The sequence below is a fragment of the Mirounga angustirostris genome, unplaced genomic scaffold (genome assembly GCF_029215605.1).
Source record: "Mirounga angustirostris isolate CCGP_5_RB_7025 unplaced genomic scaffold, mMirAng1.0.hap1 SCAF_14, whole genome shotgun sequence".
NCBI lineage: Eukaryota > Metazoa > Chordata > Mammalia > Carnivora > Phocidae > Mirounga > Mirounga angustirostris.
This window is the reverse complement of record NW_026991722.1, coordinates 576548-587953: the sequence shown is the minus strand read 5'-3', so window position 1 is coordinate 587953 and position 11406 is coordinate 576548. Positions and strand designations below refer to the sequence as shown.

Genomic DNA, 11406 nt, shown 5'->3' with positions numbered 1-11406 from the left:
TGACTGGGCTGCAGCCCGCGGCCCGCGTTGCATGCCGGGACTCATAGTTTAACGACCCTGGGCCCCGGCTCGCCAAGGGAGTTGTGGGACGGGGGGGGCGCGCGGCATGCCGGGACTCGCAGTTTCTGCAGACCCGGCCCCAGCACGTGACTGGGCTGCAGCCCGAGGCCCGCGTTGCATGCCGGGACTCGTAGTCTCTGCACACCCGGCCCCAGCACGTGACTGGGCTGCAGCCCGCGGCCCGCGTTGCATGCCGGGACTCATAGTTTAACGACGCTGGGCCCCGGCTCGCCAAGCGAGTTGTGGGACGGGGGAGCGCGCGGCATGCCGGGACTCGCAGTCTCTGCACACCCGGCCCCAGCACGTGACTGGGCTGCAGCCCGAGGCCCGCGTTGCATGCCGGGACTCATAGTTTAACGACCCTGGGCCCCGGCTCGCCAAGGGAGTTGTGGGACGGGGGGGGCGCGCGGCATGCCGGGACCTCGCAGTGCACGCCGGGGATTCAGGGCAGCGGCGCGCGCGGCACGCCGGGACCCGCAGCCCCACGCCGCAGGCGCTCCCGGGGTACGTGGGGCGTGGCCACGCTGTTCCCGTCGGGCCGGCTCCCACGCCGCTCCGGGCACCGCGTCCGACGCAGCGCCTCTTGGGCCCCGCGTGGGCGTGTGTTTACACGCGGGCCCCGCAGCGCACGCACGCACGCGGCGTCACGTGACGTCAGACGCTGTCCCGGAAGTTGGCGCGGGCTGGGCGGCGGGTGGAAGCCGGTGCCGGAGCGCGAGTTGCAGCGCCGTCGCCTTCGCCGCCTGGGCCGGGGTCGCCGTCCCGCCCGCCCGCCCACCCGCGATGGGCACCGGGCCCTGAGCGCCCCGCCCGCCCGCCTTCCCACAGCGACCCCGCCCGGCCGCGATGGAGGCGCCGCCCGCGGGCCGCGTTCCCGCCGAGGGCGCCCCGCCGGTGGCCGTGGCCGAGGTGCGCTGCCCGGGCCCCGGGCCGCTGCGCCTGCTCGAGTGGAGGGTGGCGGCGGGCGCGGCCGTGCGTATCGGCTCCGTGCTAGCCGTGTGTGAGGCCGCCGCCTCCGCGCAGCCCGCCGGTCCCGCCCCGGCCCGGGCTGGCTCCGGGGGCTGCGTGCGCGCCGAGCGCAGGCTGAGGTCGGAGCGCGCCGGCGTGGTGCGGGAGCTGTGCGCGCAGCCAGGACAGGTGGTGGCCCCCGGGTGAGTGGGGTCCGGGGGGCGGGGTCTGGAGGGGTCCTGGGCCGGCACTGGGCAGGAAAGGGTCCCCGGGGCTGCAGCTCAAGGGACTGAGCCCGGGGAGGACTTTGCGCGTCTGAGGGTCTTCCTAAGGCCGGACCGCAGTCACTACCACGGCATTTGACTTACTAAACAGCCGCCCAAAGTGCAGTCCTTAGGAGATCAGGGCGTTCGGTCTCCTTCTGTAGGTGCCCCCCCGCCCCCCGGCTGCGCGGACGGGACGACCAGGCGCGCTCCAGCTCGTTGCCGTGGTGTAAACTGCTGGGGGTGGGGTGCGCTTCTTGGGCTGCTCGTAAAGCTCAAGAAACGCGGTTGTGCAGCGTAGCTCAGGAAGGGGGTGCAGCCTCAGCGCGGGTAGTTCAGGATAACGCAGGAGTAGCGCGTTTCAGCCTCGTAAGGGACTGTGTTCTCCGTTTAGGTGGACGAGGCTGTCCATCCACACCTGTGCCAGTTTACGGTGTTGTGCCCTGAGATTGCGTTGATGTGTGGGTACAGGTGTGTAATGTAGGCGTGACTCATGTTTTCAGTGTCAGGAGCAGAAACCCGGCAGGTGAGCGTTCTGCTTCCTGCTGCGGTGGTCGGTGCCCGGCGTCCCTCTGCGGGGGCCGCAGTACAGCTCAGGCTCTTAGGTGCTCAGTCCCCTTCTGCGCACTCCAGCCGGCCGGCCGTGCCATTTGCTCTGGTCTCTGCTCCTCTCCCTGCGGCTGCACTAACTGCAGCTGTTGAGCATCTGCTTCCTGCCCCTGTCCACCAAACAGCCCTGGCCTCCATCCCAGCCCCACAAGCCTTTTCCTGTGTCCACTTCTTCCCGCTCATTGTTTGGAGAGGGCACCCTGGTCCTTGGCCTTGGGGTGAGGGCCCACGCCTTCCCAGTGAATGCAGGCAGGGTGGGATGGGAGCTGCCTTGGGGCTGCACCCTCCACTGGAGCTGTCTGGCTGGTCTCCTCCGGAAGGGAGACGCTCGCTGGGCTGTACATCTGGCACGCTGTGGCATGCTGCCGTCATTACTTGGAGGTCAGAGCCTACCTAAACCTGTGAGCCCGTAGTTGGGGAGATGAAGCCCAATGCTGGTGTGTCACTGTGTAGAAGATTCCTGAGGGGAAGGGTTCTTCCTTTCCTGCTCTTCCTCCAGTTATCCAGAAAAGGCCAGTAGGGCCCAGGCAGATCAGGGACTAGTTGCAGCCAGTTAGAAACTCCATGTGCAGTGCTTTGATCACATCAGCAGACTAGCAAAGCAGAGTAACCCTGTACGTTAATCTCGCCAGTCAACCAGGTAACTAACCTGATGACAAGCTCTCGGCGCTGAGAAGTTCTTTCCTTTTCGTGTTTTTGGTGTTTGAGATTTAGGGGATCTTGCTGCTGTGGTTCATCACGAGGCTCTCCAGAGTCTGATGATAGTATTTCTCCTGGAGATGCGGGTAAAGCACTAGCCCAGCCAGGCTCACCTGCTTGGAGCTGTCCTTGCTGTCTTCATCATCACTGGCAGCGGTGGGATTTCTCTGACACATCCGCGGTTATTCTCAGGCAACAAACACTTAGCTGTAGGAACTGCTTCTGGCTGTAGTTGAAATAATCGCTAGACTATCATTCTGACCTGTATGTTTTGTACCTGCTCTCAGGTAGAGGTAGGAACTGTATCCCTCCTCCTCTGACAGGGAGGGAGGCAGGGAGGGAGGGCACTGGGGTCCCAGGGGGTTTTGACGTGCCCAGCACCTCACCTTGCTGAGGCTTCTCATCGTCGTCCTACGCCGTGCTGCTCTCTCCTTAGACCATGTTGCATCCAGAGAGTCCCAGTGTGGGGAAGTAGATAGAATGAGGGTACGTATTTGTCTTTATAATTTCCACGTGATTAAAAGTATTTTGACTTGAAAATATTCTGACATGGCATGATGTGTCCGAAACTTAATCTATTAATGATCAGTTTACCTAATGATGTCCTTCCTTCCCACCTGTCTGCTTTTATGTCTGTTATCATTCACTGGGAGGCAGTGAAGTCCCAAAGGAGGATATATGAAATAATCTGGGGACACGTCTGGTGGTGGCTTAGGACTGAAGGGGGTGGGGGGGTAGGTATCTGTAACTGACATCTGTCCAGTTCCTGCTGTGCCCTGTAGTCTGTCTACAGAAGAATGTCTGCGTCAGCCAGGGTCTGGGGTGAGTGCTGCTGAGGAGGGTTCCAGCATCACTGACCAAGCACAACTGTCCCATGCACACTTCGTAGGTGTTAGAACAAAAAAATCTCAGAGAAACTCATAAAGAAAACTCAACAGCCTGAGATTCTAAAGTTAGGTTGTGCGGGGTTTAAAATTCTAAGCGCAGCTCACTGGTGCACTACAATACTTATCTGTAGAGGGCTTGCCTTGGAAGTAAGGAAACTACTTTTCCAACCCAATATTGAACCACCTTGATGAACTAGAACATTCTTTTAGTTAAATGATCTTATTCTTCTCTGTTGACATCTGCACTATTTAAAAGATTACTCCGGGGACACCTGGGTGGCTCAGTCAGTTAAGCATCTGCCTTTGGCTCAGGTCGTGATCCCAGGATCCCTGGCTCCTTGCTCAATGAGAAGCCTGCTTCTCCCTCTGCCTGACGCTCCCCCTGCTTGTGCATGCTCTCTCTCTCTCTCTCTCTCTCTCTCTCTCTGACAAATAAATAAAACCTTAAAAAATACATTTAAAAAAAAGATTATGCTGTTAAAAGACATTTATGTCTAAAATTGGGAAAATTGTCACTTCATTTAATTGAATCCACTTCAAATGAATTTTTTTGTTTTTTTTTCCAGTTTTCACTTAACCAGAAAACCATTGGCCTTTTTATCTACTTAATTCTATATGCATGCATGATTTAATTTTATTGCAGTTCTTTTGATTTTTAGGTATCTTGTCTAATCCTTTAAATAAAGACCTTTGGACCAAATGGGCTTTGAAGCTTGGTCTGCCTAAAAACTGATGGGTAGGTTTCAATAGATGGTAGCATGCATCACCGTATTTATTTCCATTTTCATGTTTAAAGTTAATTTCAGGGGCGCCTGGGTGGCTCAGTTGGTTAAGCGACTGCCTTCGGCTCAGGTCATGATCCCGGAGTCCTGGGATCGAGTCCCACATCGGGCTCCCTGCTCAGCGGGGGGTCTGCTTCCCCCTCTGCCCTCTTCCCTCTCGTGCTCTCTGTCTCTCATTTTCTCTCTCTCAAATAAATAAATAAAATCTTAAAAAAAAAAGTTAATTTCAAAGTATATGAAATCAAATACCTGGTTACAGAGGAATGGGCAAATCTTTAACTTCATACATCGTTTTTTGAATGGCATAAATACTGATAGTAAAGCCAAAAGTGGTAACAAAGGAAGTAATATATCAGTTGTCTCAGAAAAAGTGCTTTTTTTTTTTTTATTTAGGGGAGTGAGAATCTAGACAAAGTAGAACAAATCAATTTCAAAGTATTTGTGTAATATCTTAAAAGATAAATATAATTTCTCAAGACTGTAGCTAGATCTTAAATATTTCTCACTTAGCACTTTATAAAATTCCTTAGAACTTCACAAACTTGAGCTAAATGTTGACCTGTTTAGTCTTTGTATTTTGAAGAAACTTTTAGAAGACATTCATGGTTTTATGGTGGTGCTTTGAATTGTGGGTGCTCCTAGTTTCCTCCCATCTGATTGGTGTCTTGTGCTGGCTGTGAGTTGGTGGGATGATGGAGTTCAGTCTGCCTTGCGTGTTAGCTGATACCGTATGTCCCCTGCAGTGCTTTTCATCTGAGCATGGGGGCGGGGTGGCTATTGCTGTTTAAGGCTGGAAGCATTTAAAGTTGCCGGCATGCTATTTTGAAGAACTTAGCAGCAATCTGGGGTGCATCCTGGAGACAATGTTGAAATTCTGAGGCTAGGGAGGCGCTTGGCCTCCCCGAGGCTGGGAGTCCTTCCCTGCCTGTGTAACCCAGCAGTGCAGGCGGGTCTGGGTGTGGTGGTGCCACTTGCTTTTGAGGCATGTTAGGAAAATGGAGTTTCGTCAAATAAGTCCTAGGAGGCCACAGTGGAGGTGCATACAGGTTTAAGAGAATTCTGTACAGAATTGCTTTGTGGAATCTCAGTAGCTCTGTTTGTAGTTTTTCCGTGGCACTGGGAATGGGTCGTCTGTTTTTATTTTAGTTTCTTCAGATGCTTTGGGTCTTGTCTCTGACAAGCATGCCTTCAGTCACCAGGCCGGAGGTGGCCAGCGTGCTCTGAAGTGGCCCTGTCCTGGCTCTCACTTCCGCATGGGCCCAGCTTGAATGACAGGCAGTGGGGGTGCTTCAGCTGCCGCCGCTGCTCTGCGCCCTGTTGCTGGCACCTCACCTGCCCCTGCAGTAGTCACAAAGCTGGTGTACCTTTGTGCTTCTTTGTGGACATAATTCCAGACCTAGAGAAAAGTTGCAAGAGTAGTAACAAGACTTCTCATATAAGTGTCACACGGATTTTCCAAAGGTCAGCATGTTGCCCTATCTGCTTTACCTTTCTTCCCCCTCCACATGTGGTATTTTTCTTCCTGAGGTTGAGGAGTAAGTTGCAGATGTGATGCACTTTATCCCTAAATATTTCAATTTCCTAAAAAAATTCTCTTACCGAACCGTGGTACAATGATCGGAATCAGAAATAATGTCCGTGCAGGGCTATTTTCTGCTCATTGGATCTCCCTCATGGGCCAGTATTGTCCTTGGAAGCAAAAGAAACCCCAGATCGTGTGTTAGGCTCAGCTGTCAGAGCTCCTGGGCCTCTAACCTTGGGTGGTTCCTCCTTTTTTTTCTCATTATCAGCTGGTGGTTTTGCAGACTGGCTGTCAGTTCACACTGTGGTGTACATTTGGGCAGGAGTTGCCAGAGTGCCTGTGTGTCCTGAGCAGGCCCATCAGGCAGCAGGTGGCCTCAGTTTGTCCCGTTCTGGTTTGTTAGGTGGCGGCTGTAGTGAAAACTTACTAATTTTCCTGGTGTAATTGCTAAGTACCTTGTGAGAGATACTTTCTTCCTCAGTAAATATCTTAAATTCTCGCATCAAATGGTCACCCGTCGTTTCTGGCATCTCGATGACTCTTGTCTGAATCGCCTGTGTTTTTGTTTTTATCAGGATTGTCCAGTGGTGACGTTCTTAAGTCTGTTGTTCATCTTCATTTCTGGATTGGCTTTCTACTATAAGAACAATTAATTTAACAGTGTAGACTCTTGGGTTCTTATTGTCCACTACTGTTATTTGCCCTGATGCTCCAGTTGTCCCAGGTTTGGCCAGTGGGAGCCCGTCGAGCTGACCCCTGTGGTGAGGCCCCGTCGGTCTGAGAGCGTGGCCATGTTTTCTGACACGAATGGTATTGAGGCTCCTGCTCCTGAGCTCTGGAATCACCCATTTCTCCAAGAAGTCCTGCTTCCTTTTAATGGAGAATGACATTTAGGAACCAGGATCTGGGTGCACAAAATACGTTTTCCCCCGTGCACTCATACACTAAGCTCTGTGTGTGGCGTTTGGAGGAGGGCCTTGAGCTCTCCTAATCTGCAAGGAGAAGGGAAGGGTCAGACCCAGCATTTAACGGGGATGGCTTCTACGAGCACAGAGTTCAGGGTACCCACCTTCCTCACCCCCTGCTCTTTCTGATACCGCCGCACCCCCCCCCCACCGTCTTCCCGTCAGAGCAGACACGAAAGCCGATGCATACAAAAGATTCAAGAGTTTGTGTATTGGGGGGAAAATAACTTCTTCAGAAATTGCATTTTATGATTTTCCTATGGATTTTTTTTCAAGGACAAACCAGGAAAGTTAACATTTATTGGTGACTGACGTGACCTTCTGGGGCTGGTCTCCTTGGCTGAAGTATTTTCTCTAGATGTCACAGCCTGCCACTCCCCTTAGGTGTGGCACTGGTGGCTGTTTGTTGGGTTGAGGGTAGAAACACTAACCCTTTCATCCCTGTCTTGCATCAGTATCTGCAAAAATGAAATCATCTTGTACTGAAAAAGGACATTACTGTACTTTTTAAAAAATACTCTTCCCATCTCTCTTGGCCATTCCTTCACTTTTTTGAGAATTCTTTTGGCCCATGCAAAGATGCAGGAGAAGTAGTCCACTGGATAATGTCGTACTCTGCTCTGACCCTGCAAAACCATTCTGAATGATCTCTTAATTCAGACAAAGAATGCAGTCCCTTTACTCTCCTTTTCATTTAGACTGGATGTTTCTGAGATGCTGTACTTTGGACCATGTGTGCGTATCCATGTGGCTGGGTGGGACAAACAGTTCATTCTGAGTCTTTTGGGGGTAGCCACAAACTGTCATGAGCTGCGCGGCCTGTGTGGTCCGGTCCGGTCCAGCGTGCCGCTCTGAGCCTCAGGCCTCGCCTGCCGTCCTCCCTGGGCTGCAGAAATTCCAGAAACCGCACAGGCCCGGGTGGCCTGGTGGCAGCACACGGCATCTTTTATTTCTCTTTGGCCGACATTTGTCAGAAACGTTTCTCTGAAGACCTAGGGCTCCTACCCTGTGAGTGGAGGTGATGTTGTGGTTTTAAACACTTCCTCCCCTAACCTGGCAGGTGTGGTCTTAGCATCCTGCATGGAGGGGTGTATGACACGGTGGGTTTGACACGGTGGGTTTCTAGTGGGATGCTGCTTGGTTTGGGGCCCACTTTGCTAGATTGTAGCACATGGTGTCTTCAGACTTGGGTACTCTGTGAAAATTGCATGATGTTTTGTTTTGCATTGGGTGAATGCATACCACCTGCTCTCCCCACACCCTTCCTGCGTGGACTCACCCACTGGTGCTGAGCCCACCGCCACATGAGGCGAAATGGGACACGCACTGCCAGGATGAATTCCAAGTGGAGACCTCGTGCTTAAATTTAGCAAATCCTCTGTTAATATTCACACATGTGGAGTTTGAGCTCCCAACACTATGGGTGACTCATGTCAAGGAGAGGAGACGTTGAGTTTTGAAACGAAGGCAGTTTATGGGGGATTAAGTTGATGTGTGAGGGATCCGTGTATCTCTTACACGTGTCATAGGACCGTGACACACATGTCGTGTCACCACAGAGGGAGTCCTTGTAGAAGCTTTGTGTGGTACTGTCTCCTGTGGTAGTCGTTGTCAGCATTAAATATTCTCTTCAGGCCTTGGGGTGATTGGACTGTCCCAAGTACCTTTGAGAGCAGGGGCCTCCCTGTGCCTGCTCCCCGGCTGTCCCTGCTCTCCTGCAGGTGGTGCACACAGCTCTGGGTATCCACCAGGACAGGCTTCTAAGCTGACACGCATCTGTCGATTGTCTGCACTGGGCTCGCAGGGGGCACCCTGTGCATGGCAAGGTGCTTAACAGCACCCCTGGCCCCACCCTGCAGATGCCAGTCGCTGCCCCCGCATCCTGACAGCCAGAGGTGCCTCCAGACGCCGCCCCATTTCCCCCGGGGAGCAGCACAGCCGACTGAGCCCAGATCTGCTCTGTGGAATACCACAGGCAAAACTCTTTGACCCCAGCGCAGAAGGTTGCATGACCTTTAATGTGACCTGTAGGTGCAAGGCTTTCTAGAGAAAGGTACATACTCGGGCCACACTGCCAAGGACGTGCGGAGTGGTTGGCCTTTGTGCCCCCACCTTTGTGTCCTTTCATGTGCACCTGCCTCCTGGTTGCCTGCTGGCGCCTCCCCGCTCTGTCAAGGATTCTGTGCCTGCTCGACCTTCGAGGTACAGCCCGGTGGAGGGTGTACTGCGTGTCACCTAGAGCAGGGGGAGCTGGGAGGGCTTCCGGGAGGAGGTGCGGCTCTGGGCTTGGGTTCAGACCGAAGGATGAGGCAGAGGTGGTGAGTAGCAGGCTGGTCTGAGCAGAGGGAGCCCCTGTGTTGGGGAGACTTCCAGCAGCACTTGGGAGCATGTCCCGAGCCAAGCACGTGGGTCCCAGTGGCCACGGAGTGGCCCGGTGAGGTCCCAGGGGTCATGACAAGGCAGGCTGTTGTAGCTGTCACCCTGGATGGCATGCCTGCCTTCGCCGGGGTTGCCCTGCAAGGGTGACCCCGGAAGCCCCCTGGTGACTGGATGGTGCTGGGGGGGCAGGACTCAGCTGCAGCCCGGGGGCCGGCCCCGTCCTCCTCTGGGCCTCGCTGTGGGGCTCTACCACACGGCCCTTTGGAAGGTCACCACAAGCCTTCCTCAGCAGGTCCGGTGCGTGGGCCTTGTTAGTTGGTAGTCAGCCAGTGTAGATGCGCATTGTAACTGCGTAGTTTGGGGAGTTTTGACACACGTGTGCCTTGGAAACCACCCCCAGTCAGGGTGTGCACATCTTGATCTGGGTGCGATTTTCACCCTGTCTGGTCTCTCCTGGGGGCGCTTACCTCTGACAGCTTTTTCTTTCTCAACGTGTTTGTTCCCTAGCATCTCTTGTGATGCTGGCTACTCAGCCTTTGTGAGCAGTGGTTTGGTTTTGTTTTTTAAAATTGACATTCTTTTTTCTGCCTCTGCCTTAATTGTTGGGGGTCCCCAAAGGCCTGCCGTCTGTTTTCTATGAGATGGTGATGCCCTGGCCTGGGATGCACAGCCCATCAGACCTGTGCCCCAAGCCTGGCCCCGTCCACATCCAGACAGGTGTGCGTTCAGCTGTGTGGCGGCTGGAGGTACCTGTGCTCCCCTCGCTCTGTTCTCCAGGCGGACTTACTGGTCCTTTCTGTATCTGTTCCTGGCAGGTGTGTTCGGGAACGTCCGAGAGTGTCCACGGCACTCCTGTGTCTCTTGGTTCACACTTCTCCCAGCATCTCCTGCCTGCACTTGTGCATTTAGAGTTTGTCTGCTCACCCCACCCCTGGCTCCCTTCCCAGCACCACCTGCAGGTTCCAGACCCGTTGATCTCCAAGCCGCCACTTTCAGCGTGCTCTTAGCTGGGGGGATCTGAAGCCTAGTGTCCCTCACCTGTGTGGCGTGGCCTTGCTCCTCCCCCCCCCCATCCCACGCCTGCTTCCTGTCACCTTGTGGGAGCTGTCTTAGAAGCTTCCACCTGCTGGAGGACAGTTAATCCTCTAGAATTAGTCGCCCCACCCCCTTGGGGTTCCCCTTGAATCTTGGTGATGTGGGTAAGACAAAGATTTTTTTTTTTTTATAAAGATTTTATTTATTTATTTGACAGAGACACAGCGAGAGAGGGAACACAAGCAGGGGGAGTGGGAGAGGGAGAAGCAGGCTTCCCGTGGAGCAGGGAGCCCGATGTGGGGCTCGATCCCAGGACCCCGGGATCATGACCTGAGCCGAAGGCAGACGCTTAACAACTGAGCCACCCAGGTGCCCGACAAAGATTTCTTAAGAACACAAAATATCTGATAAATTGAACTGGATCAAAATTTAAAACCTTATCTTCGAAAAACACTGTTAAGAAAATGAAAAGAGCTGACTACAGAATGGAAACACATACTGCACAAAGTGTTTCGACCTGTTTATTGGTTGAGCTAGAGGCACCAGCTGCATCTTCAGGTTAACATTTTAGGAAAGACTGGTGAAATCTTCCTAGTCCATTTTTTGGTGTTCCTGAAAAAATAATCCACAAGTCGGGTTTTAGTGTAGAAATGAGTAAAGTGAATAAATGCAGACTGTTGGGTACGTTTCGCATCTGTCTGCTGTGGGCACAGAGGAAGGGGCAGTGTCTGCAGGCCTGGCCACCAGGTCACACTGCGCCTGAGACCGGAACCCCTCCGTCTGCGGTGCTTGTGCAGACTGCACTCTTCCGCGGTAGTGGGTCCCCAGAACCTGTCATTAAAATGCAAGCAACATCAGCGTTTGTAAACCCTGAAGACTGGTGAATGAACCAGTTTACTCTGTTTCTCATAAAACCTACCCCCAGCATTCCAGGGGGCAAACAGCAGATTTTTGCCAGGTTCCAGAAGGCCTGACAAACCCTTCAAAAACCCATTAGCCAACAGTTGATAGACACCTTTGACTTTTGGGAAAGTGCAAGTCAGTCCTCTTGCCGGCTCTGCTCCTATCCTCTCAGACGGCCGCCTTCCTGGGCCTGTTGTTTCCCCTCCTGCAGGCAGGGGACCAGGATGGGCAAGGAAGGGGCCCCGGCAGGTAGAGTCCAAATTGCAGGTTGTTTGCAAGGTGGGCTGCTCTGCGGACAGCTCCCCGGGAGGGTGTGTGTCTTGTGTCCGAGCAAGGGCTGATTCGGAGGTGCCT

General features: G+C 53.7%; 1 protein-coding gene across 8 annotated transcripts in view; it reads left to right on the top strand.

Annotated features, from left to right (window-relative positions):
* The first annotated feature begins 545 nt into the window (after window positions 1-545).
* Window positions 546-11406, top strand: part of CTDP1 (CTD phosphatase subunit 1) — a 56803-nt gene continuing 45942 nt past the window's right edge. For 2 of the 8 annotated variants that reach the window (XM_064577971.1, XM_064577972.1), the window contains exon 1: window positions 590-1211. In XM_064577971.1, coding sequence (XP_064434041.1) covers window positions 907-1211 — 305 coding nt within the window. In that variant the 5' untranslated portion in view covers window positions 590-906. Of the gene's footprint in view, window positions 565-587; window positions 1212-11406 lie in introns of those variants that run through there. The other 6 variants (XR_010407332.1, XM_064577973.1, XM_064577969.1 and 3 more) reach the window with 5 other exon arrangements.